At 35.9% G+C, this 24,187-nt stretch overlaps 3 protein-coding genes across 5 annotated transcripts; 2 read left to right on the forward strand and 1 right to left on the reverse strand.

Annotated features, from left to right (window-relative positions):
* Positions 1 to 807: 807 nt before the first annotated feature.
* Positions 808 to 4,212, forward strand: glrx2 (glutaredoxin 2). Of its 2 annotated transcripts, none has more exons than XM_082139921.1 (4): positions 808 to 940; positions 1,359 to 1,422; positions 3,551 to 3,727; positions 3,879 to 4,212. In XM_082139921.1, exons 1-4 carry the CDS (start codon positions 888 to 890, stop codon positions 4,044 to 4,046), a joined length of 462 nt encoding a protein of 153 aa, XP_081996047.1. In that variant the 5' UTR covers positions 808 to 887; the 3' UTR covers positions 4,047 to 4,212. The 2 variants fall into 2 exon arrangements, with proteins under 2 accessions (XP_081996047.1, XP_081996046.1); XM_082139920.1 differs by lacking the exon at positions 808 to 940 and adding an exon at positions 978 to 1,268.
* A 423-nt stretch (positions 4,213 to 4,635) lies between these two features.
* On the forward strand, positions 4,636 to 10,145 carry uchl5 (ubiquitin carboxyl-terminal hydrolase L5). 2 transcript variants are annotated; one of them, XM_082139894.1, is made up of 11 exons: positions 4,636 to 4,844; positions 7,015 to 7,078; positions 7,166 to 7,271; positions 7,358 to 7,483; positions 7,560 to 7,621; positions 7,704 to 7,834; positions 7,911 to 7,974; positions 8,051 to 8,153; positions 8,230 to 8,343; positions 9,332 to 9,485; positions 9,516 to 9,760. In XM_082139894.1, exons 1-11 carry the CDS (start codon positions 4,769 to 4,771, stop codon positions 9,599 to 9,601), a joined length of 1,086 nt encoding a protein of 361 aa, XP_081996020.1. In that variant the 5' UTR covers positions 4,636 to 4,768; the 3' UTR covers positions 9,602 to 9,760. The 2 variants fall into 2 exon arrangements, with proteins under 2 accessions (XP_081996020.1, XP_081996021.1); XM_082139895.1 differs by lacking the exon at positions 9,516 to 9,760 and adding an exon at positions 9,908 to 10,145 and having other exon boundaries at positions 4,638 to 4,844; positions 9,332 to 9,430.
* Positions 10,146 to 15,961: 5,816 nt separating this feature from the next.
* rgs2 (regulator of G protein signaling 2) lies at positions 15,962 to 18,250 on the reverse strand. Its single transcript, XM_082139916.1, has 5 exons — positions 18,108 to 18,250; positions 17,934 to 18,020; positions 17,696 to 17,757; positions 16,765 to 16,931; positions 15,962 to 16,676 (listed from the first exon to the last, which is right to left on the reverse strand). The coding sequence occupies exons 1-5, from the start codon at positions 18,191 to 18,193 to the stop codon at positions 16,497 to 16,499; spliced, it is 582 nt and encodes a 193-aa protein (XP_081996042.1). The 5' UTR covers positions 18,194 to 18,250; the 3' UTR covers positions 15,962 to 16,496.
* Positions 18,251 to 24,187: the final 5,937 nt, after the last annotated feature.

Here is a 24,187-nt window from a genome sequence, read left to right on the forward strand (position 1 = left end):
AATAACCATAAGCTGGATAACTGATGGCGTTGTTTAAAAAAAAAAAAAAAAAGTGACAAGAACAGCCTTAATTCTTTTTTGGTTAATTCATAAGGATTAGTGGGTAGAAAAATCAATTGCCTTTTTCTTGCAAACGGCAATGTGGCGTCTTTTGTGAAAAAACAGATTAGGGAGCAGCATTAAATCACTTGTCATAAAATGTGGGGGAAAAGAGGAAAAAAACTAACAAAAAAAACAAGGGTATTCGAGATCCTCAAGAAACAATAATTTCTTGTGTCGGTTCTATGCATTTTACAGAATGGCACAGTGCCACCCAATGGATGCAAAACGACACTTCTTTCAGATTAAAAAAATCTAACTTTGAAGGACAAGGGAGATGTAACTAAACATTAGATATTTATATAAAACACGCTGGTGTAAATGGACCATTTACTGTAGTTTGTGATTAGAAGGCATTTTAGGCATTCAGATTACTGTTGCGAATTAGTTGCATGCCAGATGCCAATTCTTTGAATTATTAATAGTCTAGGTAAAAAAAAAAAAGACGTTTATTGTGCACATGTCTATAATGAGACAATAAATGGTTCTAGGATTTAAATGCGGATGAATGGGAATTGGGTTTATGAGCCACCATGGCCCCCTAGAGGAAAACAAGTGTCTCGTAATGTCCAATGATCAGGACAGGCTGGTAGAACTAGTTCAGAGACCCGTGAAGGGCGGAGACTATAGACGGTGCTTTTTACGTCATACTAATGTGTTTCCGGTTGAGAGGTACGCGTGTGTTTTGGACTTTGGATGAAAATAGAAGAAACATATTTGCATGTAAAACCACTGTCATTGGGACAGTCTTTTATTTACAGAGCGGCGCGAGTCGTTTACACTCCACGATGCTTACGAGAGGCTGTTTATACAAATACAAACAGGCTTATCAGATTCTAAGGTCATTATGAGGACAATTCATATTACATAACTTAACATGATTGCATACATTAACAAGACCGCCGTGTTTTTGTCCGTTCTGGACGGTACGAGTTAACCTACTTTAAAAACGCTAGGGTCTTTAAATGTTTAAATCCCCCCTATGATCTTATCAGATTACAGTCTATCTGTGTGATCCTGTTTACTTGTTTCAGCCGGCAACAAGACAACAGTTGTTCGAACATGACTGACTTAAAATGCCAGTCTAATTATCTTGTTTTTGCACTAACTGCATTAGCTTTCCTTGTATCTTTTACATGTATTTTTTACAGACCAGTGATTATAACAAGGTCACCACGTGTGTTAATCTCAGTCTGTTTTTGTGTAAATGGTTGTGTAGTTTTCTCTCAGTTTGAACTCAATTCATGTCGTTTATCTAGAATGGGGAACTTCACGTCGTCTGCGCCCGGGTTGTCGAGCACAGCATGTAATCAGTTTGTCCAGGTAAGATTGTTTAAGATGGTTTGTTTTGGCTCAATAGATCACTCGAAAATTAAAATTATGTCTAGTTACTCACTCATGTCGTTTCGAACCCTTATGACTGTCTTTTCTGTTGAACACTAAAATTCCTTGCGTCCCAGATCATTAAGATTCGTGAATGAATCATTTAGAACTGTTTTTATGAACCGGATCAATTGATTCATTTAAAGGTCTGCGGAATGTGAATAACATCTTAAAGGGATAGTCCACCAAAAAATGAAAATTCTGTCATCATTTACTCACACCCATGTCGTTCCAAACCAGAATAAATTTTAAAGAATGTTGGTAGCCAAACAGTCACCTCCCTATTGACTTCAATTGAAAAACTGAAATCGTCCTACCACCAACAACATGTGTTGTAGGCTTTATATATTTAGGCTGCACAATGAATCGAAATATAACCAAAATCAATATGGCTGTAATTTAATTAAATAGATATTAGGGGTGCAACGGATCAAAAAACTCACGGTTCGGATCGTTTCTCGGATCAGAGTCACGGATCGGATCATTTTTTGGATCAGCAAAAAAAAAAAAAAATGTATTAACACTTTTAAATTATTAAATTTAAATATATAAAATCAACTTAAAGTGCACAAGGCATAATATCTTCTTTTTAACATAATTAATGAAAAACAACTTAAAGTGCAACATAAAAAGGCATCTCCTTCCTTTAAACATGGACCAATGCTTTATGTGTTTCCACTGTCATATAGGGCTGTCAAAATTGCTAAAAAATGACGTTCGAATATTCCCTCTAAAAAACACATATTCGAATTATTCGAACATCTGGTTGCGCATTTTGTCAATGACACGCATTAGGCCTATGTCAATAACAGGACAAATTAATACAAAGAGACATAACTACTTGTATATGTAGTTCATTTAAGTTTAAACATATTTGACAACGTATTACCTTGCTCGCTCGCACTCGCAGGCACTCTTTCTCTCTCTCTCTCGCCGTCACCCATGCTGCGTTCACACCAAACGCGAATAGAGCGTCTGGCGTGAGTGATTTCAATGTGAAGTCAATGTAAAAACGCGTTTACGCACGTCTGGAGGTTTTGCGGCGCGAATGATGCGTCACGCTCTCTGCGGTTCATAACGCTCGCCATGACCACGCTGTGTGTGGACTGAACATGCGCACAACTTTTTTTTCATAAATCAATCCGCGGATCACGTGAGTGCCGATCCGAAGATATTGATCCGAACGGATCACGGATCAATGATGATCCGTTGCACCACTAATAGATATGCGCTAGAGTTGTCAAAAAACAATCGTCACAAAATGTTTAATTTCAGTCCCGACTTGGTACTTCACGATGCCAGCATTGAACGGATTCTTAAACCCCTCTGATTGGCCATTTTGTTGATGCGTTCAACATGTATGTCTGTGATTTGCTACAATGATCAACGCTTCAAAAATATGTTGTCTTTGACGCTCTTCATCGAGCGCTTACACAGATACACATGAGAGCTTTGAAAGCAGGCGTCTATCAGCAGATATACTAGGGATCTGCTGATAGACGCATGCTTTAAACTTTCCCTTTCTCTCTTTGTAAACGTTCGGTGAAGAGCGTCAAATATGTCATTGTTGATTAGTAGCCAATCACAGACATATATGTTGAGCGCGTTAATACAATGACCAATAAGAGGTGTTTAAGAATCTGCTCAACAGCGCTCAAAAAGCTTGAGGGAAATGCTGGTATCATCACATTTTTAAACTTAACTCTTTAAGTGCTCCTTGCGGTTTCTGACAAAATAAAAGCTGAATGGCTCAACGTTTGAAAATGAAGAAATTAAGACAGCCATAAATATTAGCACCGTCATTTTAAAGTTATTTTTTTAATTATTATTATATTTTTCTCAAATATTATATTTTTACTGGACTTTTGAAATATTATTATTATTATTATTATTATTATTATTCAGTATAGTCATATTAATATATAATAACAACATTTTGGGCCAAATTCTGCAGCCCTACAAACAACAAGCAAAGCAAACCTGAAGTTTTTTCCCCCACTTATCTTGTAGCCCTAATAAATATGTTTTCATTCATTCATTTAATCTTTTTTTTCTTTTTCCTTTACAGGATGTTGTGTCCAGTAACTGTGTTGTAATATTCTCCAAAACCACATGTCCCTACTGTAAGATGGCAAAGAATGTCTTTAATGAGATTGGAGCTACATATAAAGTTATTGAATTGGATGAGCACAACGATGGCCGACGTCTCCAGGAGACCTTAGCACAAATAACAGGTGCCAGAACAGTAAGTCTTGTCATCTGTTTATATTTACAAAACCATTCCCATTCCCATTCCTGGATGCTGATTGGAATTTTTTTTATGTGATTATATATAGGTAGATATATTGTTTTTGTCAAGATGGTATTGTTGACGATAGTCCTTTTAACTCTTTCAGGTGCCAAGAGTCTTTATTAATGGGCAGTGCATTGGAGGCGGCTCAGATACAAAACAGCTCCACCAACAAGGGAAACTTCTGCCTCTTATTGAACAATGTCGTCCATGCTGTTTGAGTACCAGCCCTGAGGGCTCGGGCGACGGTCAATATCAACCTAATCAGTCATAATGTTTTATAATGTATATCTATACTAGTTGGTCACCCTTGAACAGCCCAAATACAGGTTACGTATTTGTGTCTTAAAATGTATGCTGCTGAAACTGCCTGATTTGACTTTGAGTATTGTTATTTTGCTTTTTTTTTTTATTAAAAATTTCTGGGACTCTGGACTTGAGTTACAGTACCTAAGTATTCATTTGTGTATAGTACATGTATTTTAAATAAAGTATTAATGTTTTAGGGGTTTTTTTTCCAAAAAAATTATCTTTTTTGTTGTTGATGTAAGCACACACACACACAATGGTTTGAAATAAAACCTTATTTTACATCGTAAACTGATTATTGACGACTAGAATTCTGTAGGAATATCAAAACGTCAACCCAGTTAATAGTTTGAAAGCACGTACTGTTATAACATGTATTAATTTAGCGTGTTATTTTTGACACAATATGGAGTTTATTACCATTTAAATGCACTATGTTTGTTTAACTACGGAAATTTCCTTTCAAAATCACTTTTGGAAAGTAACTTTTGGAGTCAAAGACACTCCTAGACACACGGAGGCGGAAGCGCGCCTCACATGTTCAAGGCACCGCATGAAGCAGAAGAACGACGCTTGTCGAAAGGAATGCCGGGAAAACTACTGTATTTGTGAATGAGTCTCGTTAGCCTCGTTTAACCGCTACACGAGAACAGTTTTTTGTTTGCAATAAGATATATAATTTCAGAAATGGCGGGAAGCGCTGGGGAATGGTGTCTTATGGAAAGCGACCCGGGAGTTTTTACAGAGCTGATAAAGGGCTTTGGTGAGCACTCAGTATTTTCTTACATTAGCGGTGCGTCGCTAGTTTTGCTTCAGTTCAGTGATTTTGGTCACCAATATGATTGGTAATCATAGGGTGTGACTGCCAGCCTGCCATGTGGTTCCTGGTTTAAATCCACATAAGCATGTTCTTTGAATGGGCTCAGTGTATGACTCAGCGCTGCAGTTTGTTAATGAATGCAGAATGACAGCTGCCTCACATTTGGTAATGTCTCAAAAAATATTGAGCAACCTACCCAGACGGCATTTTTCAGCATCCTTTACAACTTGCGGTTTTGGATGCGTACAAACATTTGATTCAGTATATTCAGACATCATAGGGCACGTTCCGAACATTCGATTCATCTTTTTGTGTTCGAACATTTGATTCAGTATATTCAGGCATCATAGGGCACGTTCCGAACATTCGATTCATCTTTTTGTGTTCGAACATTTGATTCAGTATATTCAGGCATCATAGGGCACGTTCCGAACATTCGATTCATCTTTTTGTGTTCGAACATTTGATTCAGTATATTCAGGCATCATAGGGCACGTTCCGAACATTCGATTCATCTTTTTGTGTTCGAACTTTTGATTCAGGATATTCAGGCATCATAGGGCACATTCCGAACATTCGATTCATCTTTTTGTGTTCGAACATTTGATTCAGTATATTCAGGCATCATAGGGCACGTTCCGAACATTCGATTCATCTTTTTGTGTTCGAACTTTTGATTCAGGATATTCAGGCATCATAGGGCACATTCCGAACATTCGATTCATCTTTTTGTGTTCGAACATTTGATTCAGCATATTCAAGCATCATAGGGCACGTTCCGAACATTCGATTCATCTTTTTGTGTTCGAACATTTGATTCAGTATATTTGAGCATCATTTGCATGTTCTGAGCATTCGATTAATCTTTTTGTTGGTATTATTGTTTGGATACAAACCTTGAATTCAGTATATTTGGGCATTAAGACCCTGGCAACTTATTTGTGTCTGTGTATATTTTTGTCTTTTTTTGTTTAGTTTTTTCCATGTTTATCTGCATTGCATTAATACTTTGTAATGTTTAATAAAATAAATAAAATAAAATAAAGATATTAAGCGCACGTTCCGAACATTCGATTCATTATTTTTGTGGGCGGCATATTGTTCCAGCATTTTATTCACTATATTTGGGCATTGTTGCCATGTTCTGAGCATTCGATTCGAAAATTTGTTTCAGTGTATTTGAGCATAATTTGCACATTCCAAACAGCATATTGCCATATTTAGTTGTCACTTGCACATTCTGAGCATCTAATCAATGTTTTTGTTGGCATTCTGCTCAATGTTCCTCCAGCATGTTTGGGCATTATTGATGCATTCGAGAAATTATTTTTGACCATCATTAGTACGTTCAAATGTTTTGGACCATCATTGGTGCACATTTACAGGGATAGTTCACCCAAAAATGAAAATTAGCCCATGGTTTACTCACTCTCAAGTCATCCTTAGGTGTATATGACATTCTTTCAGACGAATATAATCAGTTATATTAAAAATATCCATGCTCTTCCAAGCTTTATAATGGCAGTGAATGGCTGATTCTGTTTTGAAGTCCATAAAAGTTAAAGTGCACATTCAAACAGCCAAAAAAGACCCTCTACTCTCCGCCTACTGACCTAACGTGTAAACATAATGGGAAGCGGGCTAGCCAGAGGGGATTTAAACTTTACCGGCTGGAGACCCAAGTTTGGTTTGAAAATGAAAAACGTACCAAACGCAATGTTCTCACACCATTCCTGATTTCTAACAGAAGCAGAAGCAGTCTGTCAGAGCAGAAATGAAAGCTGTTGCTCTAAATATGTTTTCTGTTATCTCCGGTCGCATTCATATGTAAATTGTGTGATTTTTTTATTTCGTCCATTAGATTGAAAGATCTGCAAAAGCCCATACATTTACCCACCCATAGACCCTCCCCAAGAAATAGGACAGAAGTTTTCAAAAGTGGACAAAAGAGACAGATTAAAACACCAGGTGTACACTGAAATGTGTCTTCCTCGTCAACTTGTGATCCGATCGACCAAAGCGCATTTAATACCAGCTGTAAACAGGACTTTTGATTCCGCAGCATTGGTGGCTTTCGAATGTCACGCGACACTGATCTCTCTGTTTTCATTAGGATGCAAAGGTGCACAGGTGGAGGAGATATGGAGCATGGAGCCAGAAAACTTTGAAAATCTCAAGTAAGCAAATGTCCATGAATCTATTAACATACGCAGTGTTCTTCCAGCGTTCTAACTGCAATTGAATATGCGCATGAATCATTTCAGGCCCGTTCATGGTCTGATTTTCCTCTTCAAGTGGCAGCCCGGTGAGGAGCCGGCGGGGTCTATTGTTCAGGACTCAAGGCTGGATCAGATCTTCTTTGCCAAGCAGGTGAACGATTATGCGTTTAATCAAATCCTGTTACCAAATGCAAGAAGGATATTTGGACATTTCTGAATGCGAACGTGCCGTTTCAGGTCATCAATAATGCCTGCGCGACCCAAGCGATCGTCAGCGTGTTGTTGAACTGCACGCATCCTGATATGCTCCTTGGGGAAACGCTGACAGAATTTAAAGAGTTTTCACTCAGTTTTGATGCCGCAGTAAGTTGGCGCATTTATTTAACTGGATACGTTTCATTATTACAGTTTATGAACCTTTTCTTTTTTCTTTTTCAAGATGAAGGGTCTTGCTCTCAGTAACTCTGAAGTTATCCGACAAGTTCACAACGGCTTCGCTAGGTTGGTTATTTGGAGCCTTTTTCTCTTTTACCATATGACTGATATCATGTATAATGTTTTTGCCATTTTCTTTTCCCCGTAGACAACAGATGTTTGAGTTTGACGCGAAGTCGTCGGCTAAAGAAGAGGATGCTTTTCACTTTGTGAGCTACGTCCCTGTTAACGGGCGGCTGTACGAGTTGGACGGACTTCGTGAAGGACCCATAGACCTCGGTAGACGGAATCGAAGTTGAATTGTTCGTTTTGCGCAGTTGGTTCATGTTCTTAAAGGATTTTGTCACTTTCTCAGGTGTGTGTAACCAGGATGATTGGATCAATGCTGTACGGCCCGTCATTGAGAAACGAATACAGAAGTAAGCATCAAGCCGATGTGATTCATTTCGAGTCTTTGGTGTTTCTACAAAGCTGTTTAAATCATTTGGTTTTTAGATACAGTGAAGGAGAGATTCGATTCAACTTGATGGCCATTGTTTCGGACCGCAAGATGATTTACGAAAAGAAGATCGTTGAACTACAGGCTCAGCTCACAGAAGTAAGACCTTCCGACTGTTAGATATTGGAATGACAGAATGAGGACGCTTGCTTAAAGACGTTCCTGCTGTTCACAGGAAGAGCCGATGGACACAGACCAGAGCGGGAATCATCTGAGCTCCATCCAGTCAGAGATCGCCAAGTATCAGCTCCTGATTGAAGAAGAGACCCAAAAACTTAAAAGATACAAAGTATGTACATGGGTTTTCCCCTCAATGAGCTTTTTAAGAGAAACTTATTTATAACTTATTGTATGATAGACCTTTCTTTATTATTATTATTATTATTATTAATGTTTTCCACATTGATCCTCTAAAATAACTTTATCACTTTACTTTATAATATAATCATATTTATTATAAGTTTTCCTCATTTGTTTTTTTAAATGTAAATTTTATTTACAAGTAACATGTTACAAAATATGCCATTTGTCTTTTATTATTACTGTTGATTTCCTCATTAGCTCTTTAAAAACTAAGTTATGTTATAAAATAGAAAATGTCCTACTTTATTATGAATATAATAAACAAATTATTATTATTATTATTATTCTCTAATGTATCCATTCAAATGTTAATTTTGTTTCTAAGTAATATATGTTATAAAATATGGAATTGAAACTTAATTATTAGTATTATTCGTATTACTGTTATTAATATTAATAGTAATTATAATTTTTCTCATTGGTTCTTAATTTCTTTAAGTTATGTAAAAAAAATGTAATTTACTGTATAATATAATGATGATAATTTATTATTATTATTATTGTTTTTCCTAATTTATGCTTTACAGTTAATTTGTTTTAATAAGTACATTTTAAACTTATTATTTTTTTTAACTTTTATTATTATTATTATTGTCGTTTTTTTCTCATTGGCTCTTTAAAAACGTAATATGCATGTTATAAAACATAAAATACACTATTGTAATATAATAATAATCATTATATTCATCATTATTATTATTATTATTATTATTCACCCTTGTTCATCCTTTCAAATGTAATAAAATATATAATCACTTTTCTGTTATTATTATTATTATTATTATTCCTAATTGGTAATGTTACAAGTTAATTTTATTAATAAGTGATATGTCATAAAATAACTATTATTAATGGTACAAAGTCACTTAAATTATGAAAATGTTGAAAAAAATGCATGTATTTATTTTTTTAAGATTGAGAACATAAGAAGGAAGCACAACTACCTACCCTTTATAATGGAGTTACTGAAGACGTTGGCTGAATATCAGCAGCTGATCCCACTGGTGGAAAAGGTAAGTACAGTCAGAGCCGGTGTGTGTGTGTGTGTGTGTGTGTGTGTGTGTGTGTGTGTGTGTGTGTGTGTGTGTGTGTGTGGAGTACAGTCAGAGCCGGTGTGTGTGATGGTGAATCTCATCATACCACTAGAGGGCACGATTGATGCGTTATTTCTACTCTGCCTTTGAGTTTGAAGTGTTTCCCTCTCTTGGTAATTTGACTGCATGAAACCTTGCGGTTAGTTATGTTATTTGAACAGTACTATGCTAAGATTAAAGGGTCAACGCCTAAGTTTAAAAGCTTAATGTAGTCCTGCAGTAATAGCACCCATATAGTACCATTGTACATTTGCGTTTATTCACCCAGCCCATTGTTGGAAAGGCTGCATGACGATCTAGTATTCAAATTCAAAGTACTTGGAATTCTACATTTAGATTCAGTTTCTTAGAATGAATATGAAAATGTCTTTTTCTTTCTTTCCTCTGTGTCTTCAGGCAAAGGAGAAACAAAGTGCCAAAAAAATACAAGAAGCCAAGTAACCCCACATTGTTAGACCCCGTTTAATGTTATGCCACGGAATCACTCGATGTGCTGTTGTCTTCTGTATCCCATAAAAGGAGCGCCTGGAAGTGAAGTCGAGCGCGGTGCTTGATGTCATTTCCTTCATGTCTGCATGCATGTGAAGAGATGTTTAAATAATGTCTTATTTTCATATAAATTTCATTTCAGTAATATTGTTGTTTCATGTTTTGTTCTTGTTAGCGCACAGTAAAAGATGATAAATGAGTCTTAAATTACTGTAAAATACTGTACAATAAAGCACTAATCTATTATTACTGTTTAATAATTAGGATGGTAAACTTTAATTTAAATGGTATGGTACACATGTGAAAAGTCTCTTCTGTCAGTAACAAATCAATAGGGGAAGGTTTTTAATTATATAATGTATCATAAATCTGCACTAATAACATGGAAAATGTTCCTGTCTATTAGGCAAAAGCAAACTGCTTCATGTTTTCGAAGAATTTGTTTGCTTTACATGGCAGCTTCGTGTTTCTCATGTTGGCAAATAGAGCTGGTTTTTGTCCTGATGTTTCCTGTCATCTGGGATGTTTAATTTGGGAATATGACGCAGACTCACATGAGTAGACAGACTGCGGTCAGGCTTGTTACAACTGTGGCAACCAGTGTTGAAATGGTATCTTTATTTCCATGTACCATTCCTCAAAAATATCACATTAGCTAATCACTTTTTTGTTGACAATACTGTTTTTGTTTACTTTGACTTTCAAAAATGAAACTACTGAGAAGTATTCACTGGTGGAGTGATGGGTAATTTGCTTCGTAGTGTTATTTTAGTATTATTTAAATACTATTATAGTATTAATTAATATTTTAAATGTTACAACATTCAGGTTCTAGAAGTAAAAACTCAATTTAATTTCTTCATAGGGAAATTGATATTTAACGATAACTTATAAACCTTTAAAGTCAGCCTTACTGTAAGCTGCAAGGTTGTTAAAGGGTTAGTTCACCCAAAAATGAAAATTCTGTCAGTAATTACTCACCCTCATGTTGTTCCAACCCCGTAAGACCTTCGTTCATCTTCGGAACACAAATTAAGATATTTTTGATTAAATCTGAGAGCTGTCTCACTCCTCCATAGGCTTCTAGGACATTATAACTTGCTGGCCCAGAAAATGCATTAAAGACATCATTAATATAGTCCAAGTGACTACAGTGGCTCAATCTTAAGTTTATAAAGCGACGAGAATACTTTTTGTGCGCAAAAAACAACAACAAAAATAACGACTTTATTCCACTATTTATTTCCTTCTCTCTGAGCCTCGAGTTTTTTCACGTAGTGTTTTAGCGCTGCCTTCTGTGTTGTACGTCACCACGCATCACACACATGACCAGCGTCGGCCAATAGTGAGCCTACGTGGTGACGTGCAACACAGAAGGCAGCGCTAAAACACTACGTGAAAAAACTCGAGGCTCAGAGAGAAGGAAATAAATAGTGGAATAAAGTCGTTATTTTTTTTATTTTTTTTTGCGCACAAAAAGTATTCTCGTCGCTTTATAAACTTAAGATTGAGCCACTGTAGTCATTTGGACTATATTAACGATGTCTTTAATGCATTTTCTGGGCCAGCAAGTTATAATGTCTTAGAAGCCTATGGAGGAGTGAGACAGCTCTCAGATTTAATCTCAAAATATCTTAATTTGTGTTCCAAAGATGAACGAAGGTCTTACGGGGTTGGAACAACATGAGGGTGAGTAATTACTGACAGAATTTTCATTTTTGGGTGAACTAACCCTTTAACTGATAGTATTTGCTTCTGTTGAAGCCATTAGCCCACATTTAACGGCAGAATTCCTGGTGAAAACTACATTATCCATAATGCTGTACAGAAAATGTAACGTATTTGAGTCAAGACATGCAAAATTTGCCAAACGAGCTCTTTAGCTCCGCCCACTCCCATGAAGCACTGCGAATAATGTAATTGATTAAGGATGCATCCGAAATCGCATACTTCCCTACTTAAGTGACAAAATAAGTATGTCCGAATTCACAGTACTCATAAAAAAGTTGTCAAAAAGTCCCTGGATATCCTACTACTGGCAAGTGTGCATACAAGATGGACACTCTAATATCCCATGATGCCACGGGAGAGGATTTGTGAATGGTAGTGAAGCAATGCAACTGACGCTGGTAGGTCACATGATAATGATTGACAACCTGACAAATGTAGTTCGTCCAGAATTCATACTACACCTATGTACTACACACATTCATCTGAAGTGGTGCTGCGCATATCTGAAAAATCCCTATGTGATAATATGAAAAAAAAAAAAAAAAAAAACACATCTGAAACCAGGGTCACTATTATATATAAATTGACAAAAGTAGGCTACATAAAAATTTAAATTTAAAAATGAAAGCTTTTTCATTAATGAAAAACTGAAATAAAAATACATTACAGCTATATATAGCTGTAATGTATTTTTATTTCAGTTTTTCATTGCAGTTGGTTGCTAAAGCAACATTTCAAGCAAAAGTTTTTCCTCTAATTTAAATTTTTTCACTTTTTTTTCAATTAACGAAACTAACAGTTTTTAATAGTTTTAGATTTAAAGCTGAAGTTACTTATTTTATGTTAAAATATTTTATGCTGCCCGTCATGCAGATGAGACGTCTGAAATGTGTTCGTCCAATCATCATTTTGCAGTGCAGCTCCTGTTGGTGACGTGCGTATGCATTTCGCGCCACTTTCTCTGTCCCGGACTTTTTTTTTTTTTGTCTTACCCATGCAACTGCAGTTCTCATGAAGTGATGGAAACTTCAGTAAGTGTTGTTCGAAAGAACTGAAAGGGTGTTTTAATAGTGTGCAGCGTTAAAGCAGACACTTAAATCAAGTTTGGCAATAGTTTTGTATTTTTCATCTGTTCTTGCAGCTCCGAGACAGTCGTTTACACAGTGACGTGTGACTTGAGTTTCTATTTTTTGCCGAACTGTTTATTTACATTCTTTCTAACAACCAGACCAGTTATGTTAAGAGAGCCGTGATAACCGTGTCACGATACAGTCTCGTCCGCAAGAACACGCTATCGTGTATTATTGCCGTCATTTTAGCTGATAACAACAGCTGATAAACCGTCAATAATGCTTTCGTATGCAGTCGCCATTAACGTTACCTGCTTTGTGACGCACGTGTAGTGTAATCCGCTTAGTCTAAACAATGTGAAACATCTTACTCTTGCCAAAAAGAATGTGTAATATTGTTATAGTGGGCAAGTTGTGTACATGTGCAAAAGTTCCTAAATTCCAATCATTTGAGTTATCTACATGACTAACAGGAATCATGTGACAACAGAAAAAAAAAAAAAAAAAAAAAAAAAAATTATATATATATATATTTTAAGCGTATTTTTGGACACTGAAAAAAATATTGTTATTACGGGATATCTAATTTTAGGTATTAAATGCACTTTTTTTCTCCCCCCTTTTTGTTTTTTGTTTATATATTCAGCAAACCCCAAAACGTCACATTAATAATAATAATATTAATAAAAACAGACCTTGTGTTTATATATTCAGTGGCTACAAAAAGAATGTTAGTCACACTGAAAAAATATTTTTGTTGTTATATTTATTTTAAATGACATCATTTGTGTTTATGTATGAAGTAACCCCAAAAAAAGTATTTTTGGATACTTAATTCACACTTATAAATTCACTTATAAATTATTATAAATTATTGCATTTAGATATACATTGAAAAGTATTTAGAATAAGTCACACTTAAAGCGTTTGCATTTAGTATTATTAGTATTATTATTATTTTTATAAACAATAAATAATTATGCATACAGTAACCTCAAAAAGTTTTTTTGGACACTTAAGTCACACTTTATTTTTTACAATTTATTATTAATTTATAATAAAAAAAAATATATATATATATATCAAGCCGAGTGGCATATTCAAAGAACTGTATGAACTAGTCCAGGTCATCTTATTTACTACGGATATCATGTGTCACTTTTAAAAAGTATTTTGCTTGGAAAAATGTTTTTTTTTAAATAAAGGCCACTTGCTTTAACATTCCTATATTTTCTTTCAAGTGTGGCGCAAGTGTCCCAATACATCTTGAAGCCACTGTAGATACGAAGACAAACCATGGGAAGTGAGTTGAGGAAAGCCAGCGGTGTTGTAAATTGTGAACACGTTCTTGGACGGGTCAAACGGGCCGAGTGTTTGGTGTCTGTTCAGTGTCCGACCGCCGTGAGGTCATCTACAGGAACAGAAGGAACACGAAGGTAAATACGTCCCCACGTACACCCAAAAAAAAAACATTTAGCTGTATCAAATGTGTGCAGGTTTGCCACTGGAACAAAACAAACGCGTTGAGTGCAGGATGTTCTGCTCTCTATATTTGCTTTAAATGTTTGTCTTTAAGGAGAAGCGAGTTTTGTTATGCAGGTAGGCCTACATCTCATGCCTTAAATGGGAAGATGATAAACTCTTACACTCCCTGCATCTCAACTTTACGTGGAAGTGTGCAGTAATTTATGGATGCACTGGGTGAGTTTGCTGAGATAATTGCAGTTTGGTTTTGGCTAGTGAGGCTAAACTGGTAAAACTGGTTATGGGACATTGAACTGATCAGATAATATACATAAAAGGGCATTTAGGAGGTCTTCTTATCTTTGCAACTAAAAAAGCTTTAAAGGTGATACAGCAGAAAATGGTGTGAGTTTGTGGCGGTGCTGTTTGTTGAAAATGTTTTGCAATCCTGTTTTGCAACGCAAGTGAAATTACACTTCAACTTTAACATTATAAGTATAATCGATATCATCAACTCACGTATATTGCGAAAGGACAGTTTGTGTAGAAAACATACTGAAAAGTGCATTGATGTTATAGCCAATGTTGTTTAATACTATTTTGTTTAAATAAAAATAAAAGCTAAAATTGTTCAGGCATCAAAATTTATAATGTGCAGTAAGAAAAATGGATATCCATTTTGAGATTTGTGAAAGATTATATTTAACAGTATTATTAAATTATTAGTGTTGTTGAGTATTAAAGGGTTAATTCACCCAAAAATGAAAATTCTGTCAGTAATTACTGTCACCTTCATGTTGTTCCAAACCCGTAAGACTTTCGTTCATCATCGGAACACAAATTAAGATATTTTTGATGAAATCTGAGAGCTGGATCACTCCTCCATAGGCTTCTATGTTATTGAAACTTGCCGGCCCAGAAAGTTAGTAAAGACATCGTTAAAATAGTCTGAGTGACTGCAGTGGCTCAACCACAAGTTTATCAAGCGACGAGAATAATTTTTGTGTGCAAAAAAACACAAAAATAACGACTTTATTCAACTCTTAATTTTCTTCTGTGTGGGCCTCTGAGTGAGTTCACGTAGTGTAACAGCGCAGCGCTTCTGGGTTGTACGTCAGAACGTAGGCTCACTATTGGCCGACGCTTGTCGTGTGTGATGCGTGTGATGCTGGCCAATAGTGAGCCTTCGTTCTGACGTGGTTGGAACAACATGAGGGGGGAGTAATTACTGACAGAATTTTCATTTTTGGGTGAACTAACCCTTTAACTTTAAGTGAGTGTTAGATGATGGTAAAGGTAAGGTATGATGGTATATGTAAAAACAAGAGAATTGAGTATGAACAATTATGTACAATATCGGTATCACCGATAAATAAATAAAAAACTAAAATCAGCCAATAACACAAATACAAATAACTTTTTGCCCGCGTCTTTTATATCAGTCCCCCCAAACATTCTGAAACTGTAAAAAGTGAGGAAAACTGTTTCCTTAAATTGATTAAGTAATAAACTTCATGCGTAATAAAAAAAAGAAAAAAATTGAGTTACGTGAACTTGACAATTCCACATAACTTAATTTTTTCAATTACGCATGAAGTTTATTTACTTAATTTTAAGGCAATGGGTTCCTCACTTTTTTTTTAAGTTAAGCCAACTGATCACTTCTTACAGTGTAATGGAATGACAAACAAACATGTTTTAATCCAAATTTCTTCTTTTTATTGTTTTTGTTATTATTAGTGTTTTTAAAGAAAAACTTTACATGTGTTAGATTACAGCAAAAGGTAATCTTAATGTAAAAACAAAGAATAGGGGAGATGAGCATGTACAATTAAATATGTAATATACCGATAAAAAAAAAAAAAAAACTAAATGTATACATCTCTTTATATACACACACATTTATTTTTGCTTGCATCTGCTTTTCTGTAAAATCCAGAAAACTAATGAAATGACAATTTTTTTTTTTTTTATCCAAATGTATTTTTAGCTCTTTCACTGGAAAAGCAAAAAAAATCCACAAAATAGTACAACTTCAAAACATAGATGCTGCTTCATTGCAGTATTAATATTTCACCTGACATTCACCTTAACTATATACAAATCTGTGCAAAATATGCAATATTTAAATACACTGAAATCTTAATAGCACTATAAGAACATGAAAAAGCAGATGCGTGTATCAGTCTAAAATGGACCAGCCATTAGTTTAAATACAACAACTGAAAACATCATTGCTCTCCTGCAGCAATTCTGCATAGTTGACGGTAGAGTTCAGAGTCCAGGAACCGCGGGTACGAGTTGTGCTCCATCAGGAAGTGAACTCTGTTCTGGGCTGCTTTGAAGCTAGACTGTGTTGGGATCAGAAGGCTTTGGTGGAGGGACTCCTTGGTGTTGAAGTCCAGGTTGACCTAGAGAAGGAAGAATTGAAAGAAATGAGAACGTGTGGCACCGCTTGATGAAAAGGAATAAACTTTGCTGGCGTCGATGAAACCTCACCTCCTTCGGAGACTCTGGCTTGATGAATTCTTTGTATATGGTTTTTGCCCTTGATCGGAGTTTTGATCTCGACCCGATCTTTCTAAACTCTTCGCAGGCCAGCCAGAACTCGATATTCTCCTCGCAGTGTTCAGACTTCATGAAGAGGCGCAAAGCAATCGTTCCATCTGAAATATGAAAACAGTAATAAGATCAGTTGGCATTAAATAATGTGGTGTATTTATATATAAATATATAGATAGATAGATAGAATAGAGAGTCAAAAGTTTGAAAACATGACTATTTTTAATGTTTTTGAAATAGTATCTTATGCTCATCAAACCGGCATTTATTTGAGCAAAAATTCAGAAAAGAAACTGTAATATTGTTAAATATTACTCCAAAATAATGTTTTTCTTTTTTTAATATACTTTAAAATATAATTTATTTCTGTGATCAAAGCTGAATTCTGAAGGATCATGTGACACTGAAGACTGGAGTAATGATTCTGAAAATACAGCTTTGCATCACAGGAATAAATTACATTTTATAATATATTCAAATAGAAAACTGTTATTTTAAATTGTAATAATATTTGTTACAATATTTTTTCTGTATTTTTTATCAAATAATGCAGCCTTGATGAGCATAAGAGACTTCTTTCAAAAACATTAAAAATAGTAATGTTTCCAAACTGTCTCTCGGTGTGTGTGTGTGTGTGTGTGTGTGTGTGTGTGTGTGTGTGTAACATTAAGAATAGTAATGTTTCCAAACTGTCTCTCGGTGTGTGTGTGTGTGTGTAACATTAAAAATAGTAATGTTTCCAAACTGTCTCTTTGTGTGTGTGTGTGTGTGTGTGTGTGTGTGTGTGTGTGTGTGTGTGTGTGTGTGTGTGTGTGTGTGTGTGTGTGTGTGAAGATACATTTTTTGAATATTTAGAAATATCAATTACATTTGCTGCTCAACAAGTTGTCCAGAGATTGTGCCCATTGAGTAACTTCTTCAGTAGTTGGCCTGTGCGCATATAAAGACAGACATTTAAATTCATTTTAATTTAAATCAAATTAAAAATGTAAAAGTATAATACAATAATTTATCATTTTTGATTAAGTCAATGATCCCAATTTATTATATGCACATACTACATAGTAATTAACAAAAGCAAATGAACAGTATTTCCATACGCTCACCCGTATAATTTTCTCTGTTGTGTGGTTTTGCGCGATTCTCTCGTGGGAAACGTCTTGAACAGCATTCTTGATGTCCAATTTGTTTTTCTGTTAAACAAAATCAACAAACATTAGCAAACACATGCGTATCGCTCGGCGTAAACCAAATGCGACTTGATAAAATGCACATCTCACTTTATTTCGCTTTGTTCTGTAGTCGGATCAGGGTTGCTGAAGTAGATCAAGGGATTCTTGCTCGAATCTGGTGCGGAATTTCTCATTTTTGCCAATCTATCCAAGACTATCAATTGAACTAAAACATGTTGTCTTGAAGTGTGCTGCTTTTATACCTAAGGACTCTGTGCTGTGGGCGGGGCTTCATCAGCAGGGGAAGCATCTGATTGGTTGCCTTGCATTAGAATTTGAGTGGCCATGTACTTGTGCAAGTCTTGTTGGCAGGAACACTGCAGTTCTTTCTCAAATAATCTTTCATCAAACAAAACTTGATGTTGGTGTGTGTGTGTGTGTGTGTGTGTGTGTGTGTGTGTGTGTGTGTGTGTGTGTGTGTGTGTGTGTGCGTGTGTGTGTGTGTGTGTACACTAACCTAATCTAAAAACTTTGTGATCTCATATTTCCCATAACTTCCATTTGTGCTTGTAAATATTTCTGATGACGTTTTTTATTATAAAACATGCAAAGTAGTAAAAATAAGGATAAGGAAAAAGAAGTATACGTGTACGTTTAGAGATGTACAAAACCTGAGTAACTTGTAACTCGAGGATGTTAACGCAACATCCGTCTAAGGCAAAAAGTACTGAACAAACTAGAATGTTCCCAACCAACATTCCACATGCTTCTATTTGTGGAAGGCAGTGTTTTATTTATAGAAACTCTTCTAAAAATAGCTCATGTCTTTGTCACTGTTTTAATGACTTTGGACGTGATTCAAAACACAAAACTCTCGTGATCTTTGCCGTCTTCACTTTTTGACTGCAGATTTCAGGCTAAACTGCTTGATGCACAAGTTGAAAGATTTGAGATGATACAGAAACATGCATTACCTGAAGAAAAAGAGCAGTGGGTCACACCTATCATATTTAGATATGCACTAACTCTCGTCAGGCTTTTTAAGGGGGGAAAAACAGGGCTTTAAAACCTTAATTCAGAATCAAGGGCCTCGCTAATAAACATATTGTGCTGTGGTGGAAGAGTAAACATCTGTGACAAGATAAGTCATGTTGGAACCTTGACTTTAAAGTGCTAAATTAGATCAACATGTTTGCAGCTGACAGACTAGCCGTTTTTAGTCATCCTTGAGCACAAGTGTTTGTGTTCTCTTTTGAGAGTAGGGCTTAATGCATTAGCGTACGCCTTACGCATCCATTATCTCAGACGTAGCACTTAATTGTGAGAAATGCAGCGCAGAAACTGTAACTTGCATGACAAAATGCATGACTAGATGGCAATGTCTGATGTAACTCAAATGTCAGGTTTTTAAAAACCACATGCCACAAGTGCATTTCTCATTTCAGAGAGAAAATCTGTGCTATTTGTACATAACAGGTTTCCTTGCTTCCAAGTACAAGCTCTTTGAAACATTCTCAAAGCATGCTGGATAACATGATCATCTTTGTGTGTGTGTGTGTGTGTGTGTGTGTGTGTGTGTGTGTGTGTGTGTGTGTGTGTGTGTGTGTGTGTGTGTGTGTGTGTGTGTGTGTGTGTGTGTGTGTGTGTGTGTGTGTGTGTGTGTGTGTGTGTTTACAAACTTTGATGTTAGATGCGATTAATCGTGACCAGGGCTTGACATTAACAGCCACCACATGCTGGTGTATTTCAGCAGTGGCGTGTAACGCAGTCACTTCTACTAGACACTTTGCCGGGTTGAATTTTATATAATCTATACATTTTTCAATTGTCTTTTAAAAAGGCATCTGAAATAATAAACTAAGCGCAGTTGAGTGTTGTCATAAATATAGATTTTTCAATACATATCGATACTGAAATATCTGAAACGCTTCCAATACTCACTTTCCACCGAATAGATGACAGCTGCTCTTTCTCTCTTTCCCTCATGATCTCTCCGACAGTTACACACAAACCCGCCTCCATTCACTCACTCGTTTAATTTGCTCCGTACGAATATTGTTGCTGTTGCAGGGCTTGAATTTCGGCGTGGGATTGCACGTATTGTGCATGATTTAAAGCCGCCTCTCAGTACTAAAGTGAGTTATTTTTGCTGATTATTGCACTTAAACAGTCAAATACACACAAAATAATGTCGTAATGCCGGTCTTGACGAGTATTCACGTGAACACAGTCAGTTATGTTTAAAGTGAACATAAATAGTTGAGAAAGAAAACGCATGTGTAACAGTGTAATGGAACTGTGCGTCAGGTCTTAAAGTGACAGCAGCCTAATATATCATCTGCCAAATTATGAGATAATATTAAAAATATCTATATGGCAGTTTTTCCCCATGGTATCGATGTCAAAATTGTGACCAGTGAAAATGCCAGTAACTTTGGAAAACCACTAGCCACAGTTGCTGGTGAGTAGGGTTGGGAATTGAAAATCGATTCCAATTCTAAAAATCGAATACTTGAGGTCAGGAATCGAATACTTGTTATAAAATAAAAATTTCAATTCCTTTGTGACCATTTCAATATGACTTTTAACCATTCAAACGCTAGACGACTCGCACGCTGTTTTCTGTGCTGCAAACACATCCAAAGCACGCTCACAGATAAAAAAAAAAAAAAACATTCAGCCGTGAAAAGACTCGAGTGCAGATTCAGAAAAAAGTGATTTTAATGTGATTTTAAACCATTCAGAAACCTCGAGCGCTGTTTTCAGTGCATGTGTAACTATTTTGGATCCGTGCAACTCTTAAAGTGACAGTAGCCTAATATTCCTGCTGCCGTCTCTATAACAACACTAATCAAACAACAAAAGACGAAGAGAAAATGTACTTGTTCTTGACTGAATAACTTTTGTAACTTTATTTGTAATGTATATATTTTATTGATAAAGTGCAGTGCTATTTTACATTTGATTGCAGTTTCTGCACCTGAATACCTGAAAATCTTAAAACACTGTTTATTTCAATCGTATCTTTGTTCAGTTGTATCTATTTGTTGCGATTGCTAATTTTATTTAGCATGGATGTTTATGGATGGTATTTTTGAACCACAGGCAAACGTTCCTTGCGTAAGTGTTCTTTAGCCTGTTGATTTTTCTTCATGATAGTCAGCTACAATTAAATGTTTAGCAATAAGACTAAATGTGAATGATATTTAAGTTTTGTTTTTGTTTTTTGATAAGCGAATCGAAATCGGAATCAGAATCAGGCCTATACATATACATACTAGAGCCCGACCGATATATCGGCGGGCCAATATTATCGGCCAATATTAGGCCACCCTTGCAAAACCACCCTTGCAACTTTGGATTTTTTTTTTTTATATATATATATCGGCCGATATATCGGAATATCTGAGTTTTAAATCACCAAATATTTGTATCGGTATCGGCCTTAAAAATCCTTTATCGGTCGGGCTCTACTATATATATCAAAATGTGGGATAATGTCTCATGCATTTGATGTTCCTAGATAGAACACAAATAAAAGAAATTCAAGTTCTCAGTTGAACCTTTTGAATATGCAATATGCATGTGTTAGTCACGATGCACCGTGTAATTCACCTGATCCTATTCCCTTTGAACATGAAATACTGGTTTTCAGCCTTTGGTGCTGGAAAGAGTACACATCCCTGAATAGCACAAATAGAGCGGTTTGTTCCTGTCACCAGTGTGGTATCAGAACTATGCATGTTTCCATTCATTTAGTCAATGAGATGCAAATATAGATTTGTGTACGTGATTAGCGTCAAAGCCTTGTTGTCAGTGCAGTGCTAAAGAGGATATGGAAAACAGCTTGATTTGAATATGGGACTATTAAAATTCACATGATCAAGTTGAGGTTTACAATGCACTTTCAGTACAAGTATGCCAACAGGTTTTGTGTGTGGTTACCAAGAGGTTTCTAAGGTGTTCTGTGTGGTTGCTAAGGTCAAATTTACCGGCCTAATTCAAAATCGCCCACGTTCAATGATATTTTGGTGTATCTTTCCACATGAAACATCCTCCATGGCTTTATACATGAATAATTAGCCTTTTGCAACACAATGAGCACTTTTGACCACTTCCTATTTGTTATGCCATTACAAATTGTACTGATGAATATCTGCAGCTCATGCAGGTTTTTTAGTGAACCTCAGCCGATCAGAAGATACGCGTTTTGGGGAAAAAGACACACTAGGGAGACCTACCAAATGAACTCTCTGCAACTCTGCTCCATATAAAGTCCATTTTTATGAGCCCATCTGTATCGTCCAGCTTTGCAGATGCCAGACCCAGTGTTTTTAAGAGACTTAGCGTCTGTTATGGTGTTCAGACTGTAAATATCAGTGAGCTTCTTAAGTGGTTCACAGTGAGATTGGTGCCAAGTTTCCGTTCGAATTGACGATAGTCCAAAAGTTTTACGCACAAGGTATTTCCCAGCAATGACACATGTGCTGTACTCATGGGGGACTCCAAAAGTACCTCAACATGAAAACAAGAGCACTTCCTTTTGGTGAGGGGGCATGTTTTTGACATAAAAGAGGCAGCTTTGCTTGGTGAACATCTGTGTGTGTGTGTGTGTGTGTGTGTGGGCCTATGTGTGCAAGGACAATTCAGGGAGTAAAAGTACAAAAGTACAGCTGTTCAGTTTGTCCTAAAACAGAACTAAGATTTTTTTTTTTTTTGTCATGTCTGTGATTTAGTATCACTTGAACAGACTTTCATATAATGTTCTACAACATAAATTAGACACAAAACCACTGTGTTCTTTGTAAACACAAGATGCTAACAGGCTAACAATTCATGTATTAATTAATAAATCAAAGTAATAAATCAACCACGTCCTAGCATGTCCAATTTGCTAACTAGAACGCAATCTCTGAAAGTCTTCTGACCATGTTTGTAGTTGTTTTGACCCCTTGCAACACACTTTTGGTCATCTTTGATAAGCAGTTTTATGCTAGCTATTAGCTCTGTTCCAAAAGCAAAGTGCCTTTTAGGTAGCCATGCTAAGTGTCCTAAATCCTGTGATTGATGGGGAACAGTCTATATAGGAGACAACATAGAAGACTCAACACACTTTTGAGTTGTTAGAGGTGTTTGAGTGTTGCTAATGCTAGAGGCGGTATCTGAAATGAAGCAATTGATGCATCGATGAGCTTTGCTTCCTTCTTGGATATGGTTAATTAGCGTTCCAGATTGACTGTAAATTGACGTCTTGACTGAACGGCTCTATATTTAAAGCTCATATTTAAAATTCAAAACAAACTAAATCGGGCATTAGTGTTCTGCGCGAGGAACCATGAAACGAATGGGTAAAGACTTCTGTCCCTAAAAGGAGACACAGTTTTCCGGTCACAGTTCCGCTTTGCCCTTGACCAACACATTTAAGTTTCTCCAGCGGGACAGTCCCTGCAATTAGTGTGAAGCGTCTACTAAATGGCAAGTCTCACAGAGGAAGGCTTGCGTCACAAACTACGTTAGCAACATTAGGCATGCAATAGCAGAAATGTACGAGTTGCAAGATCTCATGACTTTTCAGTATCTGGTGCAATGCACACTTCTCTGGCACTTATGAAGTCTTTCTTTCTTAATTCCCTGTTCTGTGGGAACTGAAACTCATCTGTTCCTGTTTCAAAGGTAATTGTTTCACTAAATAGTCATGGGATCTCTCGGCAAAAGGGTTAGAAAATAATCATTCCTATAATGTTTTAATTAAACGAGTTGACAGGAGCTGTGAAGTTCACATTTAGTGGTGCTTTTGGTGTTTGATTGCAATACCTGTAATGGATGTACTGTCTTGTTTTCCTGTGAGGACATCTAAACATCCTTAAAACATTGGGTAATAAGACATTTCACCCAATAGACTGACATCATATTGGTTATTTTTTATTAATATTATCAGGTGATATTGTTTCTGTATTGTTTTTAGATTTAGATAGCAATAACTTAGGGATAGTGGAAGTTTTTTGGAAGATTTAACCCTTTAATGTGTGTTATATATTTATATATCGGCCAGTTGTCGGTTAGAATATGAAAGTCAATTATAAGCTTATTGTGTAAAATACTTTTATATATACACTTACCAAGGATAAATAAAATATATATTTTTTTATTATTACTAATTTTTTTTTAATTTTTTTACTAAAAAGTAA

Source organism: Leuciscus leuciscus, assembly GCF_965113295.1.
Source record: "Leuciscus leuciscus genome assembly, chromosome: 15".
Classification (NCBI taxonomy): Eukaryota; Metazoa; Chordata; class Actinopteri; order Cypriniformes; family Leuciscidae; genus Leuciscus; species Leuciscus leuciscus.

Coding starts and splice junctions, on each gene's coding strand:
- glrx2 (XM_082139920.1), top strand. CDS start 1,162: ATGACTGACTTAAAATGCCAGTCTAATTATCTTGTTTTTGCACTAACT. Junction 1,269..1,358: donor AGACCAGTGATTATAACAAG/GTCACCACGTGT, acceptor TCGTTTATCTAG/AATGGGGAACTTCACGTCGT. Junction 1,423..3,550: donor CATGTAATCAGTTTGTCCAG/GTAAGATTGTTT, acceptor TTTCCTTTACAG/GATGTTGTGTCCAGTAACTG.
- rgs2 (XM_082139916.1), bottom strand. CDS start 18,193: ATGAGAAATTCCGCACCAGATTCGAGCAAGAATCCCTTGATCTACTTC. Junction 18,021..18,107: donor ACAGAACAAAGCGAAATAAA/GTGAGATGTGCA, acceptor TTTGTTTAACAG/AAAAACAAATTGGACATCAA. Junction 17,758..17,933: donor CAACAGAGAAAATTATACGG/GTGAGCGTATGG, acceptor ATATGCGCACAG/GCCAACTACTGAAGAAGTTA.
- uchl5 (XM_082139894.1), top strand. CDS start 4,769: ATGGCGGGAAGCGCTGGGGAATGGTGTCTTATGGAAAGCGACCCGGGA. Junction 7,484..7,559: donor CACTCAGTTTTGATGCCGCA/GTAAGTTGGCGC, acceptor TTCTTTTTCAAG/ATGAAGGGTCTTGCTCTCAG. Junction 9,486..9,515: donor GTGTGTGTGTGTGTGTGTGT/GTGTGTGTGTGT, acceptor GTGTGTGTGGAG/TACAGTCAGAGCCGGTGTGT.